This window comes from Sciurus vulgaris (assembly GCF_902686455.1).
Source record: "Sciurus vulgaris genome assembly, chromosome: 4".
Taxonomy (NCBI): domain Eukaryota; kingdom Metazoa; phylum Chordata; class Mammalia; order Rodentia; family Sciuridae; genus Sciurus; species Sciurus vulgaris.
Genome location: NC_136464.1, coordinates 40,704,845 through 40,720,059, shown reverse-complemented (window position 1 = coordinate 40,720,059; position 15,215 = coordinate 40,704,845). Strand labels below are relative to the sequence as shown.

Below are 15,215 nucleotides of genomic sequence, written 5' to 3'. Positions count from 1 at the left end.
ACAAACATCGGTGGTCTCTGATATACCTTTTGAGACAACTCTGGCATTCCCCCTTCCACCGTGCTTCTGCAATCCTCTCAGGGTCTTCCGATAACTGTGTTACTGAGGCCACTTTTGATGGTAAAGGTCAGAAATCTAACCCAAACTAGTTTGAACCAAAAGGAAATGAAATTTATCAGTTTTCTCAATTGAAATAAGGGACAAGACTGGCTGTAGGCTTTACTGAATTCAAGACTCCAGTGATGGACTCAGAACATTTTTTGTGTCATTCTCTGGGCCTGTTCCAGTATTGAGCTTTGTGTAAGATGGTGGCAGCAGCTTCAGCTCCCATGTCCACTTGGGGGAAAGGGTAAATTTCTTTCTCAGAACCCCCAGAGTAGGTCTTTGTTGTGGATTATTTATTGGTTCTAAGTGGGACACATAGGAATCCAGATAAATCTCCACAGGCAATGTGATGCAGTGATTGGCTCAGGTCTAGTCACACATCCCTATGCTGAGACCCACCCAAAGCATATGGGTGGAGAGAGGGGAGGGTGAGTAATCTTTAGAATATAAATTGACCTGCTGGAAGAGAGAGACATCAAATACAATTGACTTAAGCAAGATAGAAGTTTCTTTCTCTCTCATCTGTCTTCAGGTAAACAGCCTGGGAGCCCAGGTTTTTTCCTGTTTTGCTGCAATCCCTAGGTATTGTTTATCTGTGTGGTGTAAGATGTTTCACCAATGTCTCCACTGCCCAACCAGGGGGAATGGAAAAGGGCAAAGAGAGAGGCTCACTGCTTCTGGTTAAAGGCATCAGCTTTCCTTGACTCAGCCCTGTTGGTTTTCGACTTGGCCAAATGTAACTTCTGAGAGATAGGAAAATACAGTTCGTTTTTGTTTTTGTTTTGATTTCCACATCCCAAGATGAAAAAGAGGGATCTCTAAACACAGGCAGTGAAGGTCATTCAGGGACAATTAGCAATCTCAGTCCCAGTCTGTCCTTTGGGCCAAATGTTTGCATCCTTTCTGATGCACACAGTGTCCTCTTCTTGGGGGAGACAACCCCAAAGTTCAATCCAGGGCTTGCATCCTGCTCCACACCTAGGATCTGGGTAGTGACAGCCTGTCCCATCAGGCCTGCATGTGGTTCTTCATGGTGAGCACCCTTAAAGTTGCACACAGGTTATATGACCCATAATACCCATATAAAATTGTAAGGAAGACTAGGATAACCACATTGGGAATCCCCACCCGGCTGGAAAATCAAGAGTTGTCAGATCCTGGTGGGCAGTAACTGTAGGTTCCAAGGGAATGGAGCAAACTCCTTGGATGACAGCTCTTCTCTCCAGAACTTTCCCTTGGGAGTAGACTTCCTTGTGCCTGGGGTCCCCTTTTTGTTCTGTCTCCCACAGCCACATCTGAAGTGGACATAAAAGTGAGTACCTTCCTTAGGGCTGCACAGCTTTTGCTCATACTGGCCAAACTCATAGTGACTTTGCTAACACATGTCCCTCAAAATCTCAGTTGACTTCCTGACATTTGCTCTAGTCATTACTATGGGCAAGTAGCAGTATTTAAGCCTAAAAATGGCAGCTATTTATTTATCAGCCTGTATGTTCTATGTATTCACCTCCCTCTCAACTTGAGATCAACCAAAATACTCACCTTGGATTGGAAGGTAACATCCTTAATCTGGTCTTTGCCACTGAACTGGCAGTCATAGTAGGCTAGAATCTTTAGTCAAAAGGGCTTGAGAAAGGACAGGGTCTACAGCCTTGTCTCCTGCTAATATGACTTCTCTAGAAACTTCTGCGTATCTGCCTCAGTTTATTGTACGTAAGAGGTAGACTTTTTTCCTATCCTAAAAACCTTTTCAACTTAGGTGTAGCCCATGGGTGGACAGTTTCTCTAAGTACCATTGTATTCTCTCCCATCCTGCCTGCTTATTGGTGGGCTTTGTCTACATTCTTCTGGCTTGTGCAGGACTTTGTAGAGAGTGGCAAGAAGCATCCAGCAAACACCACATTTTGAAATTTCCACCCATTTCTCTCATAGCTAAAGCTGACTTTCCAATGTGTTGCAGGAATTGGTTTATCATCTATGGTAATAAGGCATAACAGGGGTCTCCAAATTTCCAGCCTGCCATATGTATATAATAAAATATATTTTTAGTATCATTACCTATGGCAATTTTTATACAACTTCCAGGTATATAATTCTGTATTAATTAGTTTAGACTTTCCTTCTGTGAGAGACCCCTGTCATAAACAGGGTAGAAGTTAATTTCTCTTTTGTGTAAAATGTGATTGTAAATAGTCCAGGACTGACAGACTACCACACTGTGTTGGGACACAGGCTCCTTCTATCTCGTGCTCTGATAGCTCTAGGGTTCTGCCCTTGGATGAATGGTACAAACTGATTTAACATCATGACTTCATTCCAACCAGGGGAGAGGAATAGGAGCAAGGCACATTCCTTTTGAAGGCACAACCAAGAAACTGCATACATCACTCTTGCTAACCACTCACTGGTCAGAACCTAGCCCTATGGAACTATGCCTGAGAAGTGTGGTCAATATTCTGGACAGTCATGTTCTTAGCTAGAGAAATTCTAATACTACAGATGGGGAAGGTATACACTGGGGGACAACTAGCAGTCTCAGTTTTGGGGTGATCTCTAAATGAAATGGGGGGCTAGATTGTAGGGAGCTAAAGCAATAGATGTCTACTGTAAGGCCTGTCCTTTGTGTGCCCAGTCCTTTCTGTTTCCTTTCCTTGCTGTGACCTAATTGTCTGTTTATGTGTCTGTCATCATCCTTCCTGAACCCCCATCATGCTGGAGTCAAGGCACCTCTGATTCAGTCTGTTTTCAGCTCATATCTACAACTGGCACTCATAGGGACTCAGGAAGATGTTTGTGGAATTGAACTGAGGTGGTAATAGGTATTCCTTGATAACCTGCCATTAATTCATGATCAGGTCATCCATCCAGCATCTATTATATGCCAGGGCCTGAGGAGTTGGTCTTACCATCAGATAAAAAGGCAAAGGCTTTTCATTCATGGAGTGCATAGCTAGAGGTGTCTCCTGTGCTCCAGGGATTTTTTTTGTCTGAAAAGTCAGTACTGTTCAACTCAGTCAAAGCTCTCTTCCTTGGCCATTGACAACATGCTGACACAATCTAGCTCTTCGTGTCTCTTCTAAGACTATCATAGATGCAGTCCCCAGTGGCCATCTGTGCTTTGAGCCAGCTCAGTGTCCCTTTCCCTTAGTCTGGCAACATCACGTTGCCCTTCATTTGAGGAACAACTGTTCCCCACTCTCTGTGACCCTATTGGGGCTATTAGTAACAACGCAGTGCCTCCACTCTCCTGAGAAGAGAAGATGTGACAGACTGACCATTTGAAGAGTTTTCTTCCTCCAGACCAGAATTTTCAAGATTTAATTTGTGGAATTTTAGATCCCAAGACGTAAAGATACAGATTTAGATTAGAGCTGACAGCAACTTTCTTTACCAAGAAAGGAAAGACTGTATTCCCTTGGTACTACCCCCATCATATCTTCTTGTCCCCTGTTAGAGAAAGAAGCCATCTTCCTGTCCTGCTATGTACTAGTTCTGAATCTCAGCCCACTGTGGACCTTAATGCCAGCTGTGATTCCATTCCTCTATTTCCATCCACTTCTCTCCATAGACTGGTCTCCTCAGCTGTCAAATATACTCAATTTGGCACAATGCACAGTGGGTATCTGTCTGTTTCTGGTCACCCAATCTCCATTCCTACTTCTTGGAAAGCAGGAACCAGTGAGTACGGTCTTGGTGGCTTAGTGGGTTAGTGCCTCTAGAGAGGCATTTGGGCAAAGAACTGGAATCCATAGTTCCGTGGTGGTGATGGGATGAGACTGTGGAGTCACTTGGTTCCTCTCTTGCAGAATTGAGACTGGATGTCCAGCATCAGCTTCCATTCTGAGTTCTCTTCAGTCTTCCAATACACTCCCTTTTGCTTGACTTATTCAGTTATTTTCTGTTGCTGAAGGCAAGGCAATACTCAGCTTCTTAAAAAGCAAACAAAGAGACAACAACAACAACAAAACCAATTAAAAACAAAATACCTCTCTTGATCCCAGACCTCTTCCCAAATGACACCTTTTTTTCTTCTCTCCTTTATGGCTATACCTAAGAGTTGTCTAGGCTTGCACCATCTCTGAGTCTCTCTTCCAATTCATCCCTCGACACACTCCAGGGGCTTCTGCCTCCCTCACCTTACTGAAGCTGCATGCTCTGGGTATCCTGGGTCACTACATTGCCCCTATTTCCCTCTGCCCTTTCCCACTGCTCCTTCTCAGTCCTCGCCACCTGGTTTCTCACAGCTGGGTCCTAAGCCCTCCTCTCACTCTGTTCTTCTCCTGAAGATCTCATTCACACTTGGGACTTCAGGGGGCTGCCCATGTGCCTACATTGCCCAGACCTCCTGGGAAACTCCAGTCCTGTGACTACAACTTGCTTCTCCCATGGTGTCTCCAACATCCTAGTGTGCCTCCCACTGCACTCCTGAGCTCTGAGTGCATCCCATATTTGCTCCTGTTCTGTCAAGGTCAGCAAATGGCCCTTGGTCAGTGTGATCCTCAAGCCAGGGCCACCTCTCTCTACTAAAGGAATCTACAAAGCCCCATCTCCCTCACCCGCATTCCACAGTCTTAGCTTTACCTTTAGAACCTGACAAGGAAGGGTTTGGTAAATATTTGATCAAAAGTCTGATAGCAGTGAGCACACTCCACAGAACACTTTCACAACTACCATCTTCCTTCCCTCTGTGAGATAGGGAGGCAGGTATAATTACTACAGATGAAGAAACCGATGCCCACAGAGATGAACAATTTTGCTTGGGTGTGGGATAGCAGGGCCAGTGAATACAAGGAAGAGTTGGCATTGAAATTCATCTTCCAGTCTCCATCCTGAGCTCTCCATGGGCAGCTGCCTCACCCAGGGGAGCCTCTTTACCAAGCTACAAATGTAAGAAGGGGACCAGTGGGCCAAGGGCCCAAGGCCAAGGTGATGCCTGGAGACCCTGGTGGCACAGTTTAGCCAGACTGTGTCTATGGTTATTCACTCTGGCAGACATCTGCCAGACCCAACCTCAACCAGGCTTCCTTGATGCATATGCAGTGAAGTTCTTGGAGGGTTCTGGGGATGCCCTGGGAGCTGTGAATCCCGTGTTTGAGATGTGGGTCTGGCACCAACTTTCAATGTAGTCACACATACCTAAGGTCTTCTTGGGCTCAGTGGTCTCCAAAAAGGGAATATGACCATTCCTGAGTAATTTTCCCAAGATATGGAAAAAGGGGTCCTATTCCTGTGCAGGGGCAGAAGCAGGTAATGACCCTAAAAACAAATCCTCCATTGGCCCCCTTGGATAGAATCCCCCAGCCAAATTGTGTGGGGTAGGGACATGACAGCCTGGGTCATTTGGACACCCTGTTGGTCAATATGCTCAGATTCCCCAAAGCAGCTGTCTTCCAGAATCTGAAAGTGCTCTGAGGCCCCACTGGAAAGGGCTAAATAGGGCAGTCTGAGTCTCCCTGAACAGACTTGAGTTCTACCCAAACTGGGGCAAAAGCGGAGAGGGTATAGATCTCCATAACTACATGGGGTGCTGACCCCTCAGACAAGAGCTGGACAAGCAAGTTGGGGTTGCCGGGGTTGGTATCAACAAAGGAGACATGATACTGGGACCCAGTTCTCTGAAACTGGGGCTCTGGGGTTGGGCCGCAGGAACTCCTTGAGACTGGAAAGGCCTGTGGCAGACCTAGACTGTGTGGCTCTGCCTGGGGGAATATCTAGGGAAAGGAATGAGGCTCCCAGGTCACCAGGGGGCCCAGGAGATCTCAGGGACTGGAAAAGTGGGATGGAGAGGGAGTGAGGGAGGGTGTTGAGGGCAACAAAGAGTTGTAGGGAAAGAATGTGGAATTGGGTGGGATCTGCTCTTTCTTCACAGTCATTGTTGGGGTCTGTGAGGCAGGCTGAGAGACTGAAGGCCTCAAATTGGTTTGGGCTAGTGGCAAAGGTAGGGATAGGGATGTGGGTATGGAAAAGGGTGATAGAATACTGGTCTTGAGGGATGTGGCTGAGGACACAGCCTTGAGGAAGGAGTCTATAAAGTTGGGGAGTCTGTGAAACTGGGGGGAGGGAGGCAGGCAGAGGGACTCTGGGGAGTAGGCTGGGTGTACAGAGCTCGAAGAACCAGGGTTCAGGTTTGGGGCCCACAAGGGTAAAGATCAGAGGATGGGACTGTGGGATCCAGGGATTGGCGAATAGGTGCAGGAGAGCTGGAGATAGTGGCGACAGGTTCGGATATGGGGGCCGTGGGTGCAGACCCTAGAGAAAGGGGGTCACCACCCGGGCTGTGGACCTCGGTGCCTGTAGAGACGCGAAGGGAACCAGAGTTGAGCCTGCAGAGAGAGGGCCTGGAGGATTTTGGGACCTCAATCCTTACAGGCCTGGGGGACAGTGGGGTCGGGACAGGAAGGTGGTTGTCTTGCGGGTTTGTGGGGCAAGCCTGGAACGCAGGGGTTCGTCTTGGGGGCGAGGCTGAAAAGACCGCAGGGTGGGGACGCAGCGGAGAGCAGGGGTCCGGAGGGAGGACCCGGGTTCGCGGGGGCCGGGCCAGGGTAGTGGGGGCGGGGCCGAGGAGGGGGCGGGGCTGGGACGCAGACGCGGGGGCGGAGCGCGGGGGCGGGCCCAGGTGAGCCGGGCCACCGCCCCCTGCGCCCTCCCCCGGGCCCCCGGAGCGGGACGCCTGGGTGGGCCCCTTCCCAGCGCTGGCTCGGCTGCCCGCTGGACTAAGGCCGACGTTGTCTGGGGCCCAGGCCGAGTCCGGGTCTGGTCCCGGCTCCATCTTGCGCCGCTACGCCGGGCACCTGTGGCGGTCGCAGGAGCAGCGCTTCCGCCGGCCTGCGGGGCCCCGGGCGGGCGAGAGGGTGAGAGGCCGGTTCATTGCCCATAGGGGTTAGTTGGGGAGGCGGCGCGGATAGGCGGCGCCTCTCACTTCCTGGGCCCCAGACCCCACTCCTTACCTCTGCGTGCTCTCAGACCCTTCGCATCCTGGCCCCCGCGTGATGCTCAGCGTCCCCTGTAGCCGCATCCCTCCCGGTATCTCGCTTCTCTTTGCCCCATCCCATTTCCTTTTCTTCGATGTCTTCTATGCCCAGCTTCCCATTTTTCCTTACTCTGAGCAGGATCTGGCGCCTATGGTTTCTTCCCTCATCCATTCCCTTTCTCTTTTATCCCCATCCCCCACCCTGCCCTTCTCCGCTGCGAACATCCGTTCCCCCACCTTTCTTGCCTCTTTTCTTCTTCTGCCTTGCATCCCTGCCCGTTAGCCCACCGGCCCATCTCCCTTCAGTCTCAGCCTTTGTTCTCAGAAGGTATGTAGTCTAGTTTCGGGCTGCGTTGAGGTCCTTTTCCTTAAGAACCTCTGTGGGTTTTGCTCGTGAGGGTCGGGGAAGGGAGCTGGGTGAGGTTGCGTGCGTGGTGTGTTGAGGCCTTTGGCCTCGCAGCAGGGGCAGCCTGGGCTTGGCTTGCAGAATGCAGCCCCGTCCGTGCAGCAGTGTGGACGCTATTTCCTGTAGGCTTGCACTGCAAACGGGCCTTGGCCTCTGGTGTGTCAATGGTGGGGCGTGTGCCCATGCTGGGTCACAAGTGCGGTTGAATGTGCAAGTAGGAACACGCTGGCTACATGGCTGCTTTAGGCTGGCGTGGCTGGTCTATGAGTCTCATCCTCACCACCCCAGTGCCTCCCGGAGGGTGGACAAATCCCCCCCAGGGGAGGAAGCTCTGGGACTGTTGGGGCCTGGATCTCTCTGGTAAGCAGAGTGGCCCCACAGTTAAACTAGAATTCTTTCCTGGCACTACTTGTCACCTGGGATATATTGTCTTTAAGGCATCTTCATCCTCTGTGATGGGCAGGTTTTGTCTCCTCAAACACTCCTTTTTTGGAGTGCTCCCTGCTGCATTGCTCAGCTTGGCCCACTGTGTTCCTGTCAGACTTTTTTTCCCTCTGGGAGGTGTTAAACCACCTGCAAGAGGTTGCCACACCCTCACTAGGCAATGAGGGATTTGTGGAGTGGATGTGCTTACCTGGTGTCTGAGAGTAAGTTCAATATTTTTACATGTTACCAGTTTTTCTTATGGACCTTCTGGGATTGCTTTTCCCATTGTGGTCTTGCTGGACACAGATGTCATCATCCAAATGTTTACTGCTTAACAAGAGGGGACTTTACAAGTATATTACAATATGGCCTGGGCAAACCCCAAAGGCTTGAACTCTTATGCTGGGATGAGAATTGAAACCTTTGACTGAATTGACCCAATAGTCTTTTTGGCGGGGCTAGTCTGGAAGTTTCTGCAGAACTGGGGGCATTTACTCTAAATGATATTGACTGCTGGCTGCATGTGAGACTGGTTGATCCTCTAGTTGCTGACAAGCAGAACCTGAGGCAGCAGGACAGTCCATCATTGGCCATAGGACATTGGCAACTGCTATCATAACTTTGGCATCAAATGGAGCAGGAGGGAGAATATTAAGGTATCATTCAAAGAACACTAATGTTCTTGAACACCTTTATGTGCCTGTCCTTTATCTTGTGCTAAAACGTCTTCCTCGGTGATCTCTTGGGTGAAACTAGAACCTTTTCCATAGTTTTAAAGGCAGGGTAGGCATGCTATTCAGGTCATGTGGCATGCAGACTCCAGACTTGTATATATGTGCATGCGTGTGTGTGTGTGTCCTCTCCAGTTAAGATTTAAAACAACCCTGGGAAACTTAATGTAGTAGTAGGAACACTGGTGATGGTCAGATCTTAGGACAGGATGAAGGTAGCAAGGTGAAGCAAGCCCAGGCTGACCTATGGAGTGTCTTGGTGGCTTCCTCTCTTCCTCTCAGTACTAGTCCCAGCAATACCTTGTGCTCAAGCTGCTTATGATGGAACAGAAAGATTATTATTCTAGTCCATGTACTATCACATTTAGTCATCACAACAATCACACAGAATAGGAGTTTACTTCCATTTTGTAAATTTGGGAAACTGAGGCTTGAGGTTAGGTGTCCACTTGAGGGCACATATGAAGGAGGGGAAAGAGACAGTGCTGGTAACAGAACCCTGCTACTACTTTTGTACCCCTGGCACCCTGATCCTTTGGTCCAGCCCAAAGTGCCAGCATCAGGGAGAATGGGAATTCTCCCTGGGGGCAACCTGGAATAACTTCCTTAAAGCCCTCCCTCCTGCAAGGCTGGGAAGGCCAGGTTGCAGGAGGATATGTTGTCAGAGTTCTGACTTTGCCATTATCAATTGTAGATTATTTGACATTTTTGAACTGCTCCAGGGCTCAGTTTTGTTACCTGCTACTTGTAGGGTGGTGGGATCGGGAAGGGTACCAATAGATTTATACCCACTGACACACACTGAGCTCTCTATGAGATGGCTAGCCTGGGACGAGCCATCTGGTAACCGAGCTGTCTGGTAAGGCAGGCGCAGCAAGACTCATCCCTGATGGCTTCTCACTTGGTCTTGGAGGCCTGAGGGTGCCCCCAATCTTGTCCCACCTGTTTCCTCAAGGTGCCTGGCTGAGGAAACAGGTGGGATAAGACCTACTCCTTAGGAAAGTCCAAAGTGATGGGGCTAAACTGAGGCTATGAAGGCTGTCCTGATAGGGCCTCTGTGGGGTTCTTAAATGTGTTACTGGGTGGTTATCTCCCTGCCAGGGCTTTTGGTGACCACAAGCTTCCCAGATAGCAGGTACACCCCCTGCCCTCCTCACTCTGGGCAGCCTAAGAAGATGCTAAGAAGTGATGGGGTGGGTGGGGGAACCAGGCTTGCTTCCACTCATTAACATTTCCCACTGGAACGTCACAAACATCATGAGTGTCAGTTGCTAGACTGGGTACTGAGGCTCAGATGATGACAGTGGAAGGTGATTGTGGGCAGGACAGAGGTCTGTGCAGTGCTCAGAGGGGCAGAGGGCCTCACACATTCATGGACTTAAGCCTGGCTCAACCACTTTCCGGCCGTGTGCCCTTGGGTAAGTCGCTAAACCTCTGAGCTTTGACAAAGGATGGGACAAACCCATCCTTTGTTGAATGGGGAAGATGACTTACCTCCTAAGGTTGCTCTGACAAACGAGACAGTATTTATAAAGGAAGTGGCACATGTCTGATACATGATGGGTGTTTGGGTACTGGGAACTGTTATTACTTATTTGTTGTTGGCTTTATTTGCTCTTGCACCTGTCCATTTGGGAGCTCCTTCAGAGCAGCACCTGAGGCAGACTCCTTTCTTGACTATTCATTCTTTTCCTGACCCTCCCAGTCTGGCTGGGATAGGACACTCCTCACCAGGGTAGGCTGTGTTCAGAGCCGCGTGGTTCAGTATAGTTGCCATTAGCTACATGTGGCCAGTTAAATTTAAATTACTTAAGTTTCAATAAAATCAGAACTTTAGTTTCTTGGTCATAGAAGCTGTCTGTTAGGTGCTTAGGGGCTACATGCATCTAGCACCTACCCCACTGGACAGCATGAAGAAGTTGCGTGGAACTGGACTCTAAGCACTGTGGCTTCAGAACCATCCTTGCTGTTGGTTTCAATAGCTGCCACATCTCCTGAGCATAGTTCCGCAGAATGGTTGCAACGACACAGAAACTAAGTTTAGGAGCCCTTCCTGCATTCCCTTTCAGGTGGCCTTGCTCACCTGGAGGTGAGGGTGGCTGGTTTCCTAGCAGTCCTTATCAGCCCAGGGATGGGAGGGTAGGGCCAGAATTGCCCAAACTGCATCTGTTGCCTTCTGTACCCTCCCTGTTTCTCCAGCCCATCCTGCCTGGTAGGGAGTCCTGGAGTGATTGTCCTCATTCACAGCTTTGGCCAGGGCTGGGCTGGTTCAGACATCCTGAAACCCTGGGCCCTGCCCAACTCTGAGCCCACTGCTTCCCTCATAAACTCTGAATACTCTCGTCTTCTGCTGTTCCTTTCAGCTAGGCACCTTCTTCTCTTTCTGGCCCTGACTTCCATAATAGGTCCTCCAGAAAGCCCTTTCTGATCATCTCCAGCTCGAGCCCACAGTCTTGGTATAGTCCTCTCAGGCCCTGTTGGAGCACTAAGAGTGCTCCTCTGCAGCATGGCCTTGTATTTGCCTATTCTCTTGATCAAGCATGCAGCAAACATCCTCTGAGTGCCAACTACATGTCAGGTCAGTGCAGGGTGCTGGTCAGATGGCAAGAACAGGCTACAGGCTGGCTTTGCCAAGTCCCAACTGGTGAGGAGGCTGACAGTCTGCCAGATTATTCCATCTAGGCCTGATGATGCTTATCCAGGAGTGGAGGCAGCCTAGCTGGGAGTGTCAGGAAAGGTTCAGAAAAGGAGTCACTGAGGTAGAAGGGGACTAGTGGTCACTCTAGACTGCAGCTGGGTCAGTGGGCAGTTCTATAGGGGTCTGTATGGCTGGAGAAAGGGATGGCAGTAGTAGGAAGGGAGGAGGACAAGGAGGATAGAGACACAGTGGGAAAGAGGGAGTTGAAATTTTATGAAAGACATGTCTGATTTTTGATATTGGATATATAGGTTATCTCACTGCTGGACCAAGTTCCCCAGGGTATAGCCAGAACTGAATTCTGTGTTCCCCAGTGCAGATCCTGCCCTGCATGCAGCAGGGGCTCAGGAAATGGCTTTGAAATGAGTGAGCAAATACCAAGTGAGTCCTGTGTGTACAGGGTTGTTAGGCAGGGCTTCTCCTTACCCCTAGAGTTAGAGGTGGGAGACAGGGTATCACATCCCATTTACCACTGCCATGACTGAGTCTCAGAGACATGGTAGCTCAGCCAGGACAGAGAGGATGGGGATGGGGGTGCAGGGAGAATCCAGGGTAATTCTCAGTTTGTGCTTTCTTCATTGCTTCCTTATCCCACAACCTTCTCTGAGCCCCACTCTACCAATGAGGCCCCAGTCCACAGTGAGATGGATTCTGTCAGTTCCAGCAGAAGCAGACTAGTATTTCAGTCCAGCTCTCTTGGCTGTTAAAATTCAGCAATAATTCTGTGCTGATTTGCTAAGAGCTGTTGTTCCAAAGTCCCTGTTCCTAATGCTGTAGTTCCATCCCAAGGTCCCCACAGACTTGGCCTCTTCCCTGGATTCTCTCCATTTCCCTTTCTTCCATAATCTATCCAGTGATAAGTCACCAGATGGCACAATAGATGGCTGGTCTCCTGAACCCTTCTTCAGGGGTACAGATTGTTAGATGGTTGCAGTGTCATTCCTGTGTATAATGTGGAATGAACTTGATTTGACACGTCTGGTGTGCTGTCACTGAGTTACTTATGATTCTGACCATTTATTCAGGCTGGGACTAAAGCTGTGTCCCTTTGTGTGAGCTCAGAGCAGTCTAGCTAAGGTGCCAACATCCAGCTCAACTCCATTCCCTCCCTTTTTGTCTCTTGCAGGTAGCCATGAGCTCCAGCCACCCTGAGCCTGGATCCCAGGCACCCCGGAGTCCCCGCACACAGTCACTGTCCCAGAGCTCTTCCAGCCTGCTAAGTGAAGGCCGGGGTAAGAGACCAGAGCTCCGCAAGAGTGCTAGCAGTACTGTGTGGCAGGCCCAGCCTGGCAAGGCAAGCGCTAGTCCCAAGACCCTGGAGGAACAGAGGTGCCAGACTGAGATCGCAGAGCAGGCACAGACCTCAAGCCCCCATCTACAGTCTGGTGCTGTGGGGCACTGGCGGAGCAGCACTGTGGGTAATGTGTCCACAATGGACAGTGGTGACCTGTGTCGCCTGCGCACCCCCAGCATGGCTGCTGTGCAGAGGAGCCATTCTGATCTGGTCCGTAGCACCCAGACTCGGGGTCACAGCAGTGCTCGGAAGGCCAGTCTCAGTTGCTCAGCCCTCGGTGGCTCACCTGTCCACAGGGCTCAGCTGCAGCCTGGCAGTATTTCTGGTCAGGTTGACCAGCCACCTACAGGCCTGGAAAGAGAACTGACTCCAGAGGATGGAACTTCCAACTCAGCCTGTATGCTGGAGGAGAATCAGGTGTGGGTACCACCACCAGCCTTGGGGGACACAACTACCCACAGCAGTGGTCCCCAGGCTGGGCCCAAAGCCACAGGGCAGCCAACCACCACCTCCTGCCATGCTCTGCCCCCCACAGCTCTACTCTGCAGCATGAGGGAGGCAGTGGCCAGTGACTGCTGCCATGCCCTGCCTACCACAGGTATCCTGGCCTTTCCCAAACTTGTGGCATCAGTGAGTGAGTCTGGGCTGCAGACTCAGCATGGGCTGAAGTTCCACTGTAAGTTGCCTGGGGGGATTCACAGGCACTCCCACTGCTGTGCCCACCTTTGGGGTCCCACAGGGTTACCCACGGAGCCTGGCTCTAGGACCAAAGACGTATGTACAATGACCTCAGCCAGTGACTTGGCCCCCGTGTTGGTGGCAGCCCAGGATGCTGGTGTGCAGGCAGCCCCAGTGGCAGCCTGCAAGGCTGTTGCTACCAGCCCATCACTGGAAGCCCCTGTGGCTCTGCACATGTTCCCAGAGGTAGCTCTGGGGGCCAGCCTGGAAGAGACGTCGTCCCCTGTGCGGGATGTGCGGTGGGATGCTGAAGGTATGACATGGGAGGTGTACGGAGCCTCATTGGACCCTGAGGTGCTTGGTGTGGCCATCCAGAAGCACTTGGAGATGCAGTTTGAACAGTTGCACCCCGCACCAGCCAGTGATGACAGCTTGTCCATCGAGGTTCGGAGGGGCCCGCTGAGGGCTGTCATGCAGTCCCTACGGCGCCCCAGCTGCTGTGGCTGCTCTGGTGCAGCCCCTGAGTGAGAAACTGCATCTCTCAGGTTGGCCTGGCGCGTGGACTCAGCCCTAAGCCAGGGCCAGGGATATTGTGGGCCCTGTGTCCCCTGAACCCACTGATGGAGGGCACATCTTTCATCTGATAAAAATTGACTACCTACAGATCACAGGACACAGCCCGGGGCTTCTAGCTCCGTGTAGCTGAGCTCTTTTTTAAGGGCTTGAGCCCCAAAAGCCACAAGTCTGCACGTTCCAGGCTTTGAATTTTGGGGCAGAGTTTCTGCACTGTGTATAAACTAGCTCCTGATTTTTGTGTAAAAATATTCAACCTCTGTTCAGTCTGCCCTCAGAACTTCTGCCATGTTTCCCTTAGAACTGTTGCTTTATTTTAAAGCATTGCTGAGAAATAATGATTTCTTACATTAATTGTTGGGCATGGGGGTTGTACCAAGTGACAGGGACTGCCTGGGTCTTTAGGGAGGGGAAGCAAAGGCCTCCTGTGTGCCATTTACTGTACTTGACATCTTACCTTGTTGAGTCTTCACCTCTTTACCCCATTCTACAGAGGAAACAAGATGTTTGGCAAGGCTCTAGTTGATGTGCCCCATGTTGGATAGCTTGAAGTGGTGGGCTAGGATTCAAAGCTAGGACTGACTGAGCCTGGGTGTTTCCCTACAGCCTGGTCCAGTTCAGTGCAATTGGATACAGGAAGAATTTATTGAGCCCACATTGTGTGTCAGTTCTGTGGATTTTTGTGAGGAATGAGAGGCTTCCCTTACCATAGCTGAACTCATGATGTGTGGGTGCTCTAAGCATTACAGAAGGGTCACCAGGCTTTGATGGGGCTTTCAAGAGCTGGCCCCCTTGCAGGTCATTATGTCAGAGGCTGGCCTCACGATATGCAGAAGAAGAGGTGGCCACTTGCCCTTTAATATGTTGTAGAGCCTGAAATTGCACTATTATTATCTCATTCCTTTGGCTTAGATTTATTCCCAGTTGGTGCAGTTCTTCAAGGAGGGAGGGCAGGAATGGATGGGGGCAGGGAGGGAGCCTGGCTGTGGACTCTGGGCTGGGGACTCCCACCTGGTAAGAAATGACTGGAGCTATGAGGTGGTGGGGCTTTGGGACACCTGTCAGCCAATTCGTCTAGTCTTGCCCATGTGACCTGACTTGGGCCAGGAGATTGGGTCTGAGGAGGGAACACTAGGGTCTTACACTGCTGTCTTCATTAACCCAAGGACTTCTCAAGGCCTGTGGAGAATGGAATGGGTTTGTGTCTATCCTGGTGCTTGGTGTATAAGATCCCAAGCTCCTAGAATAGAACCATGAGGCCTCCCTTATGTGGGAACCAAAAGGTTAGGGTGGTGTCAGGGTCCCTGACCTGGTCCTGTTCCTGAGCTTCTTAT

General features: G+C 50.5%; 1 protein-coding gene across 6 annotated transcripts; it reads left to right on the top strand.

Annotated features, from left to right (window-relative positions):
- Window positions 1-570: 570 nt before the first annotated feature.
- On the top strand, window positions 571-14,193 carry GPRIN2 (G protein regulated inducer of neurite outgrowth 2). Of its 6 annotated transcripts, XM_079138699.1 has the most exons (3): window positions 9,079-10,056; window positions 11,588-11,717; window positions 12,463-14,193. In XM_079138699.1, the coding sequence occupies exon 3, from the start codon at window positions 12,469-12,471 to the stop codon at window positions 13,834-13,836; it is 1,368 nt and encodes a 455-aa protein (XP_078994825.1). In that variant the 5' UTR covers window positions 9,079-10,056; window positions 11,588-11,717; window positions 12,463-12,468; the 3' UTR covers window positions 13,837-14,193. The 6 variants fall into 6 exon arrangements, with proteins under 6 accessions (XP_078994823.1, XP_078994824.1, XP_078994822.1 ...); XM_079138697.1 differs by lacking the exons at window positions 9,079-10,056; window positions 11,588-11,717 and adding an exon at window positions 571-637; XM_079138698.1 differs by lacking the exons at window positions 9,079-10,056; window positions 11,588-11,717 and adding an exon at window positions 6,704-6,956.
- The last annotated feature ends 1,022 nt before the right edge of the window (window positions 14,194-15,215 follow it).